This window comes from Kogia breviceps, chromosome 18 (assembly GCF_026419965.1).
Source record: "Kogia breviceps isolate mKogBre1 chromosome 18, mKogBre1 haplotype 1, whole genome shotgun sequence".
Lineage (NCBI taxonomy): Eukaryota > Metazoa > Chordata > Mammalia > Artiodactyla > Physeteridae > Kogia > Kogia breviceps.
In genome coordinates, this window is record NC_081327.1 from 23,654,569 (window position 1) to 23,665,704 (window position 11,136).

General features: G+C 46.8%; 1 protein-coding gene across 1 annotated transcript; it reads right to left on the reverse strand.

Moving 5' to 3' along the window:
* Nucleotides 1-2,297: 2,297 nt before the first annotated feature.
* LOC131744445 (ATP-binding cassette sub-family C member 12) lies at nucleotides 2,298-7,205 on the reverse strand. The gene is given in 7 exon segments (XM_059043902.2): nucleotides 2,298-2,509; nucleotides 2,612-2,724; nucleotides 2,727-2,775; nucleotides 4,312-4,425; nucleotides 5,391-5,469; nucleotides 6,510-6,669; nucleotides 7,109-7,205. Coding segments are annotated over 7 exon segments (705 nt in total). The 3' UTR covers nucleotides 2,298-2,416.
* Nucleotides 7,206-11,136: the final 3,931 nt, after the last annotated feature.

Consider the following 11,136-nt stretch of genomic DNA (forward strand, 5'->3'; position numbering starts at 1 on the left):
GTATAGATCTAATGTGCGCTGGGAAACCAAAAACAATGTGTGACTCACTTTATTGCCATGGTCTGGAACCAAACCTGCAGAATCTCAGAGGTCTGCCTGTACTGGCTAAACATTGGTTATTATTATTCAACATACTTTCTCCCTGGCCCACATTTCAGTGACAATAGGGGTGGGAGGAGAGGGCTCCCTGAGACCAATCCACGTCATTGCACATGCAAGCAAGTCATCCCTCCGGAAGTCACTCTTTGCTGCGTGCCATACTGACAACTACCACTGTCCCTGCTACGGGATGAGGGCGATGGGCGTGAGGGGCTCTTGTGGAGGGGTTAGGAGCAGGATGCCAGAGTCCGACTGGTTAGGGTTCAAATCCTGCCTCTGTTTTTCCCTTTTGTACATCTATAGCTAAGTTACTAACCTCAGTGAGCCTTAGTTTCTACCTCTGGAAGATGGGAATAATAAAACCGTCCATCTCATGGTGTGGGGTGAAGAGTCAATGAAATTACTCATGTAAAAATGCTTATCACGGTGCCTGGCACATCACAGGGGTGAGTCAGGATTGGTATTCTCTTCTGGACAGTACAAGCCAAGGGGAGCATGGGCAGAAAGAAGTAGCAGGACATGATTCATATTTTAGTTCATCTGAAGGAGCCCCAGGGATCTTTGTAGCCTTGGTGCCCTCCTGCCCTCCTGGAAACACCTTCCTGAAATTATAGACTGATTATCTGGCGGGTGCTGAGTTGGTAGAAAACAAAGCATCCTCTTCCATCGCACAGCTGGCATGGATTTCCACGAGCAGCACAGACTGCCTGGTCTGCTTGCCACATGGGGGAGTCACTGGACATCCATCCATCAAAGTGAAGACCACACTCAGCCTGGAGCAGCTGCTCCAGAGCCCAGTGGATGTGGGTTTGAAGACCTCAGATAAGCCTCACATACTGTGATAAGGCGAGAAGCAGGTCAGGACAGTGAACGGTTCTAAGATGCACTGTGTCCCTGCACAGGGAGATCTGAACTTGGCATGGAGCTGCCGTGAACGGAGCCCCCTCACTCGTGGCCTTTTCAACCACATCCTTCTTGCTCTGTGCCCTCTGCTGATGGCAGAATTGGTGCCCAACTACCTTAGCCAGGGCCTTAATGGTCACCAGACGGGGAGCTCTACTTGCAGCCAGCTGTGCCTGCTTCACCTCTGGTCCTGCAGACACCTGCCCAGGCCTGGCCAGAGGAGAGCTGGAGACTGATTTGTTGGAAGCACACGCCACAAGCCCAGCCTTTGAGATGCTAGTGGATGGCTTGTCTGCCCTGAATCTCAGCCTCTCCAGATTAAACCCTTAACATGCAAATACACCCTGGGAGTAGGGAGATGGCAGGTACCTGCCAGGATGAGTTCATCCTGGTGTCATGCACTCATGTCACTCATTCTTGAGTACTATGTGCCAGGCTTGCCTTCCTCCATGTTTGGAAGGATAGGGCGAAGAATGGGACCAAGACTAAGAAGGGGTGGGGTGGGGGCTTCACTGGCCATGGCTGCCCCATGCCACTCACTCCTAGGCTGCTGGACTATGTCTTTACTGCCTCTGCCATAGCAAACTTTGAGGCTAGAAAGAAAGGTTTTATTTGGGAAATGCTGTGAAGGTTGGTTACTGAGTCAATGGAGAAAGCAAAGAGGGTCTGTGAGAGTAAATAGTACAGAAACTGGAATATCTTCAGCAAAATAATTGCAAGGCAACATTTCAGGGTACTTTAATTTCCTCCTGCATTTTAATGACCAATATAGAAGATATAAAATTGTAATTTACAGAAAAACTCTAACATTTTGTTTCCCTGGTTTTTCTAATAGAGCAAATGGGACATACAATATGATTAAAAAAAATTTTTTTTCACGAAACACTGTAATCAATCTTGCATGCTACAGATCTTTGTAGTTACTGCTTGTCACACACTCCAAACAGATGTGAATAGGAGTTAAGCAGGAAGAAAACTGTTCTTTTCCTTTCTGATAACAGGGCAGGAAACCTTTACAAAGTCCATAGGCCTTTTTCCATTCTGTTTGACCAGTTTTTAACTGAAAGTTACAGTGGTTCCATTCTCAGGCACTGAGGTGGTAATGATAAGGATACATGAGGGATGGTTGGGGTTTTAGAAGGTGAGGGGCAGTTTTTAACCCACAAGCTTCTTCTGCCTCTGTTCATCACCTAGGACCAGACCCACGCGCTCCAAGTGAGGTCAGGAGGCATGTGCTGGGAGAGGCAAGGAAACAACCTCCACCCCAGCTCTGCCTGTGCTCCAGGCGTGGGAGGAACGGTGGACCAGAGCTGCCCCCTGAGAGAACGGCCCCTCCCCCTGCAGGCACATCTGACTCATCTCGCACAGCCTCCTCTTCCTCTAAAATCAGCTGATGTGGCCCCTATGGGGACCTTTATAGTCGGACTTTGTTTTCTGCTGCTAGTAACATCGCAAACACAGAATCTGGCTTCTCAGCAAGGACTTCAGGCTTATCAAACTCGACCACCTGAAAGTCAGAGAAGAGGAGCGGAAATTGTCAGAAAATATCCACCCACCCCAGAGCCCAAACCACTGAAGCCTCTGGAGAGGTGACGCCAACTTCCCGCACCTTCCCGTTTTCCAGGACCAGGATGCGGTCACAGTTGAGGACCGTGTTGAGGCGGTGGGCAAAGGTCAACACAGTGCAGTCTTTGAAGGCATCTCTGATGGTGCTCTGAACAAGGTGTCGGTCTGAGAGTCCATGGAGGCAGAGGCTTCATCAAGGAGAATGATCTGTTGAGGAAGGAGCATTGTGAAAGTCACACCAAGCCAAAGCTATACCTAGAGGGGAACTTATAGTCTTAGCTCAATTTATTAAAAAAAGAAGGGCTGAAAAGTAATGAGCTAAGTATCCATCTCAGAAAGTTAGAAAAAGAACAAGAGAATAAAAGTCGTATCACACCACCTTCATCTTCCTCAGAGGGACTTGCTGGAGAAACAAGGTTGTATATTCTTTGCTCCCCTTTTTGTGAATGGTTTATTCTAATCCTACAAACCAGTAAGAAGAAATACCCCATGGTCTTTATCTACTGTACTACATGAGTTAGCATGAGATATAATAACAGTACTTGTTACGTTTCCTACTGCTGCTATAACAAATTAGCACAAATTAGGAGCTCAAAACAACACAAATTTATTATCTTACAGTTCTGGAGGTCAGAAGTCCTAAAGCCAAGGTATTGTCAGGACTGCATTTCTTTTGCAGGCTCAAGAGAAGAAATGGTTTTCTTGCCTTTTCCAGCTTCTGGAGACTGCCTGCATTCCTTGGCTCGTGGCCTCTTTCTGGCATCACTCTAACCTTTACTTCCATCGTTGCATTTCTTCTTTCTTTCTGACTCTCTTTCCTCCCCTTATAAAGACTTGTGTAATTACACTGGGCCCACCAAGGTAATCCAGGATAATCGCCCCATCTCAAGATCCTTGACTTAATCACATCTGCAAAGCCCCCTTTTCCCAGGTAAGGTAACATGTTCACAGATTCCGGGTATCAGGACATGGGCACCTTTGGGGGGCCATTATTCTGCCTGCCACAGTGCTGGTTTGCCAGTCAGAGGGCTTGAGTTCAGCTCTAACTCTGCTTGACTTTGGCTAAATTACTTGACTTCCCCAGGGCTCCATTTCTTTGTCTGTAAAAGGGGGTTACACCTTATCATGAACACGAAATGCAAGGACCACACATCAACCACTCAGTACTGTGTAGTGCCACAGTCAGGACTGAATGTGTGCTTGCTCCCTTCCCTGTCGTTAACACATGTAGAGAGCACACACGATGGGTTACACTTTGATCAGGGTTCAGAGAATGGGATTTCTAAAGCAACAGCAATCCCTTCTCCGAAATCAGTAAGCAAAGATAGCTAAGTCACTAAGAAAAATGAGTATGAATTTTACAGTCCTTATATCCTGGCATTCTGAAGACCTTCTTTAGTATCGAGTACTGTTTATCAGGCCTCAGAATCATTCAGGGACAAAGGGAAAAAGTTGAGAGGCAGATTTCTCAAACCCAAACCACTTAGGAGGACAGACAGAATACCGAAGCAAGACCTCCCGGGGAAAGGCCCAGGGGAGGCAGGTGCTATTGCTGTAAATGGCTGTTATTTTTCAAATTTTTCCCCTCACAAATTTGTCTTAAGAAAAAGTGATTGGTTTTTAAATGGCCCAACTGCTCTCTCTTTATTGAAAGACAAACACCTGGCTCTACTTCTTGGATTGAGTGGCGCTGCAGGAAATATCCAAAATTGGACGAGTCCATTTTCCACGTTGTTTCCTTACTTTTGAATTACGGAGAAGCACTCGGGCCATACAAAGCAGCTGACGTTCCCCTACTGAGAAGTTGTCTCCATTTTCTGTGACTTCTGCCTGTAATTTCTCTGGGAGTTTCATTATCTATAGAACACAGAGAATGCCATATTTGTGCTGATGATCTATAAAATTGTCCTGTATCCTCTATATTGATTGTCCCCTTCTCTTGCATTTATCAGCTGGCTTTATGTTACTGCGGAAAAGAAAGTGCAAAACAACAATCATTTCAATATTGCGAACAGGCCCCAGGGAAAGACCAAGGAGTAGGCAGCCATTAATAATTTAAAATCACAGTGTGATTCATAGAACCCCATAGACACCTTGCCAAAAGAGTACAAATAATGCACATATGGCTCCAGAGAAACACAAACAAGTGTAAATGGCTTTCAGGATCCTTATTTCTATGCATAAAATGGAGATGGGATGGAGTTTTCTGGTCATCAAGGAAAGGTAAAGACAGGGTCTGATTTATCTAGCATGCCAAGTCAAAGTGGCTTTGGGTGATGCTCACCTTGGTACCAAGTCCTGGGAGAAATAAATTCCCTCTGGGCTGCAGAGGTGGCCACGCTGACCTGCTGACCCCAGCTGCAGCTCTTATAGGCCAGTGTTCCATCTCACAGATGGTTCATTCCATGCCATGCCCTCTCACCTTCCCAGCATTTATCTGCTTCAATAAGCAAATGAGGCTACTGGCAGAGCAGTAGGGCACTTCCTCTGGTCTAGAGTCAGATGGGCTTGGGGTCAAGTCTCCATTCTGTTACTCACACCTGACTACCCTGAGTCTTAATTTCTGCATCTCTAAAAGTAGAGGTAGGAGTACCAAACTCAGAGGGCTGTAGTCAGGACCCACTGAGATAATGCATGTAGAGCTCTTGACTGAAGCATTGCAGTGGCCTAATAAATACTATCTATTGTTGCTTTTAACAAGGAGTAATAAGGATTGACATATGTGATGCCAACAAACAACTGGCCAGATCTAAACCCGAGCCAAGTGTCTGGGGCACTGGTCCTGGGAAATGGACTCATCCCGGACAGCCCCAGAGACCTACTGTGTCTCTCACGAATGTTCTCTCCAGAACCTGCCAGAGCATCTCATCGCTGTGACTCTCAAAGGGATCCAAGTTGTACCTGCAATGGAGGAAAGGAGAGGAAGCCGAATTTCTGAGGACGAGAGGATGGGAGAGCATGTTTTCCACAGCATGAGGGGGAGAGCGGGAGGTGGTGTGTGATGACGCCACAGCAACAAGAGCAGTGCTTAGTCCAGGGCAGTGGTTCATGAAATACCAACTTCAGGCCAAGAGACCGAGGACCCATGACTCTGGGATGGAGCAGAAACCACCAAGGCGGGCAGAACACCAACCCTGCCAAGAGATAGCCCTGAGTGAGGCACTGGGGAGACACATTTGGTCCTCTCCATGGCCGTGTGCAGCAGAGTGGATCTGACCTTATGCAAATTCTTGGCAGAGAGAGAGGCAGCAAGCAATTCCACCTTCCGGTGGAGCTTTATCTGCAGCTCCGGGACCTTGCAGAGGGTGAGCACCTTACATGTAGGGTGTGAGTCTAGCATTTCAAGACACGGAAGGTGTCCTTTTCATTCAACTCTCAATACAGCCTCCTACTTCATTTGCTGCTCAATGGGGGAAATGTCCCTCTTGTTAGAGGGGCAGCCACTACACTGGGGTAAGTGAGTAATTGTGGTTTTCTCCTTGTGCCTTGACAACAGATCTTGAGCCCTGTAGAAGTTGCAACCCTACTGTTCTTGGACTTGAGCAGTTTCTGTTCACTTCTTAATGGGAATGAATTGACGTACTTCGGAAAGGATAGCTACATACGTAGAATAACCATTTATTTTATTGTGCAAACTGGGGTAATTTAGGGAGTGGCCACTGCTAAACCTGATAGGATGCTGAAACAGGCATAAATCAGTGCTCTCCAGGGCCAACTGGGATGTCTGCTCACCCTGCACATAAGCATCTTGCTAATTTGTAATGTAGTTAATAAAACACAAGTAACGTTCAGGCCCCGAGTCCTCAGCTCCTCTCAAGGCTCGTGAGCATCTCAGGATAGGACAGCCCCAGGCCAGCCACGGTGTGGGCGCTTCACAAAGCTCTTGTTGGTCTGATTTCACTATCCAAAAATAGGGATGCACAATGATCCAAAACAGCTACCTTACTGTACCTACAAACAGGACAGGATCCTGGGGGATCCCAGTCAGCTTGGTTCTGAGGTCTTCCAAACCTACAGTACAGATATCCATGCCATCATTGAGGATTGTGCCACTGGCGGGCTCCACCAGACGAAACAAGGCCGTTCCTAAGGACGACTTGCCTGGGAACGATAAATGCAACAGCAGCAAATCAGACATCAGTTTGTATTCCGTCATACCTGAGTATCTATCTAATCAAGGGAATTAATGCAATGAAAATGGCATTGTGCAGACAGAAATCCCACTCTGCAGGGGCACTCATCTACCCTAATACAGTTAACCTGTCCATCCCTGCAGGGGCTATTAACACATGACACATCCTCTGGGCCTCATCTCACCAGAATGATTCTCATTTAATTAATTCGAAAACTGATGTGTGTTTACTTCTAACTCCACACATCCATCCAACCTGAAATCCTAATTTACAATAAAGAGATGCCAGGGAAAAAACAACCAACCCACCATACATGCACATCACCCTCTGTTGTGATTTAACTAGCATGCCCAGTGGAAATGCAAAGAAAACAACATGAAAGAAACACAATCAGAGCTTGTCCTCACCAGAACCTGTTCTTTCAACAATCCCAACTGTCTGCCGGCTCTGGATGTTCAAGTTCAGCCCGTTGAGAACAAGGGGAGTGTTGCCTCTGTATCTCATCTGATAGTCTCTGAATGTTGTCTCCCGCGGCTGGGCCAGTCGTGGGGACAGGTCCCTACTTTGAGGGGGTGAGTGCATTCAGGAACACAGGTCTGAAAAGCAGAATAACAAATGATGGGTTAATAGTCATTTGCTTTTCCATTCATTTCATTCATTCATTCACACAATTCTAGGTACTGGTATTCATGCTGGTGACCTAGACCAATAAGGACACTGCACTACAGAAACTCACATTGCAGTGAGGAAGTCAGATAATAAACAAGAAAAGAGATGAGAAATGAAGACAAGAAAACAGGGTATTGTAATAGAACACACACTGTGTGGGGTGGAAGGGGTAGGAGGAGTAAAAGTTACTTAAGTGTGGAGAAAGGCATCTGTGAGGATGTGACATTCAAGCTGAGACCTGGAATGCTGAGAAGATGTCAGCTACAGGAAGATTCATTCCAGGCAGAGTAGACAGCTACTGCAAAAGCCCTGAGGCCAGAATGAGTGTGGGCACTTTGAGGAACAGAAAGAAAAGTCGTGTGGCTAGAGCTTAGTGAATAGACTGGATGACTATAAGGGGCAACTCATACTGGGCCTTCTGAGCCTGGGCACGTGTCAGCAGTGTGACCTTGAAGCTGTGTGACAAATCCAGACCAAGCCTTGAGATTTGCAGAATTTGATCAGATACAATTTCGTTATCTGCAAGAGTCACTGTGGTGCTAGAAGCAGAAAGATGACAGTAGCACCGGGTGTCAAGTTCAGAGTTACATGGAAAAGGAATTAAAGTTTTATAAGAGCCCACGAAATGCAAATCTCCTCTAATTAAGGAGAGCAACTTGACTGCATTATAAGACTAAGCCCTCCTCTGACTTATAAAGTCCCCGTTAACCAGGAGAAATAGAGCTCCCGTGTTCCCCATTAAGGTGGCTGACCAGCCCACATCGCTGGTCGAAAGGCAACCACAATTAGCTGAGAAAGTAATTGTATTCCTAGGCAGTGAGTATTTTTAATCCCTAGAAGATTTAGAATTTGTAATAATAATATTTAAGAGAAGCAAAATTGTAATAGTAGTATTTTTAGTTTATGGAATCTGCATATTTGGTGCTTTAAGTATTCATAATGTTAATAACATTCAGGCTTGTGATTCTAATTTAAAATGTAAAATTGAATAACTTATTTTAACATGGTTTTAAGTTTAAAAACTTACTGTTTATATACAGCATTGGGATTGTCATGAGAACTTAAAGCTCACCATATTTATAAGTTTAATTTATTAGATTTATATAACCTCAGGAAGGTTTGTTTGTTAAATCATATTATCGAGGTACTTAAAAAGGAAATGGAATGCATTAAATTTTAAAATGCAGTTTAAAATGTTTTAAAGCATTTAATTAAGTTTGTAAAAGGGGCCAAATGCTGTTCAAAGGCCCTTAAAAGTGATTGCTTGAATTGGCAAGACTGCTTTTAAAAGAATAGCAGGATTTGTAAGGGGAACATAAAACCTTTTAAAGAAGAGGAAGACTGGTTTTTTCAATTTACAATTTTAGTCAAGTAAATATTAATTTTTAGAAACTAAAGTAAGCCACTGAATTCTCTCTTCTGTGTACAGAAACTGCCCTTGAGGAAGTTATTTTTTTAACATCTTTATTGGAGTATAACTGTTTTACAATAGTGTGTTAGTTTCTCCTTTACAACAAAGTGAATCAGTTACACATATGTTCCTATATCTCTTCCCTCTTGCGTCACCCTCTCTCCCACCCTCCCTATCCCACCCCTCTAGGTGGTCACAAAGCACAGAGGTGATGTCCCTGTGCTATGCAGCAGCTTCCCACTAGCTACCTAATTTACATTTGGTAGTGTGTATAAGTCCATGCCACTCTCTCACTTTGTCACAGCTTACGAGGAAATTTTTTAAAATCAAGTTCCCCCTCATCATCAAAGACTTTAGACTATATTGTCAATATGGGTGTTAAGAAAAGGGGTTGTGGTCTGATTTCAGTTTTTAAAGAGATCCCTTTCACATGAAAAAGATCAAATACCTAAATTCTGCCAGAGTTAACTGGCTCCTCCTCTTGCACTGATTTCTTAACCAAAATGTACTCCCTGAGCAGCTCCACGGAGGTGAACTTGGCCTGGGTCTCCGTCCCTGTCCGCACGTACACTTGGAACAGCTCATTCAGTTGTGGAGGGGGCGACAAGCAGCCACAGTCAGAGCCCTCTCTGCCTTCAGGGCTGGCTTGTGAGTCACCCCTCCCATCTTACTCAGGACCACACCAAAAGCAGGCCTGGGCTTCCCTAGTGGTGCAGTGGTTGAGAGTCCGCCTGCCGATGCAGGGGACACGGGTTCGTGCCCTGGTCCAGGAAGATCCCACATGCCGCGGAGCAACTAAGCCCGTGAGCCATGGCCGCTAGGCCTGCGCGTCCGGAGCCTGTGCTCCGCAACGGGAGAGGCCACAACAGTGAGAGGCCCGCGAACTGCAAAAAAAAAAAAAAAAAAAAAGCAGGCCTGCATTCCCAGCCAAGTGCCCAGATGTAAAGACACTCCTGTTGGGGTGTTTTGTCTTTAAACACTTCCTTTGTATTTAGAAACAAACGGTAATTATATTCTCCCTGGCACTCCAGATGGTCAGAATCATCCCACCACAGCACCACTCAGGCACAAGCTTCTTGGTTGGAGCAGTGCGGGAACTGCTGTGAGCAGGAATTCTCCCAGGGCCTCCGCACTGCTGGAAACCCAGCACTTGCGGCCACCTGGTAGGGTCCTGCACCTCTGTGCCCTCCCCGATTACCCCACCTGCATCCTGGAAGCACCTGAAACCCAATCACCACAGATATCAGAAGTGGAAGAAAACCATCAAGCCCATCTGCTTGCTTCGGACATGAGAAACTCTAGGCTTAGACGGTGGCCTGCTAAGGTCACCCACCTTAGGCCAGGATCCCCCAGAAGCCAACCCTGAGGTTTGAGGGCAAGCAGGTTGAGTGGAGGTCCCCCACAAAGATATTCCACATCCAAATCCCTGGGACCCTTGAATGTTACCTCATTAGGAAGAGGGTTTTTGCAGGTGTAATGAAGGACCTTGAGATCAAGCTGGGTTACCTGGGTGGACCCTAAACCCAACGAGTGTCCATATAAGAGACAGAGGAGGAGGAGACATGAAGGCGGGACAGAGATTGGAGGGATGCAGCTACAAGCCCAGGAAGCCAACAGCCACCAGATGCCGGGAGGGACAAGGAACAGATTCTCCCCTAGAGCCTTCCAAGGGAACATGGCCCTGCAGACACCTTGATTCTAGACTTCCAACTTCCAGGACCGCAAGAGAATACATTTCTCTGGTTTTAAGCCACTAGTTTAGAATTTGTTACAGCAGCTCTAGGAAACACCTCCAGGAGGTGGACCCAAAAAGTCCCACTAGGAGCTGGGAGAACTGAGGCACAGAGGAGGAGAGTGTGGATTGGCTTCACTGGAAGCAACTGAAGCTTGACGCCCCTGGGAGTCCTGGGAGTCCTCACGGAACACACCTGACTTGTCCCGAGGATACTGTTCCATCTCCACTAACTCCCTGCAGGCATTGCTGTGGCGCTGGGAGGACTCCCCATACCACAGGTGCGACCTGCCTCAGCCTTGAACTGAGCACCTTCCCGCAGCAGTGGGAGGCCAGCTGGCCTGCCCTGGAAAGGGGGCCACCAACAGCACCTGCCTCGGTCGCAGGGTGGGCTAGTGGGCTGGAGGAAGGACCAGGTCTTCCTCACTAGGTGAGTAGTGACTGGGTGCCGGCACAGTCGGGGCTGGTTTCCCAGGGGTGAACGCGATAGACAAGACCCCTGCAGCCCCAGGGCTTGCATTCTAGTGGGCCGGCGGGATGAGACACAGGCAATTTCAAGGAACCCTAAGAATGTCAGTTATATGGTAAGATGTGAAAGAGGGGCTAGGGCTGGGCTGGGGGGT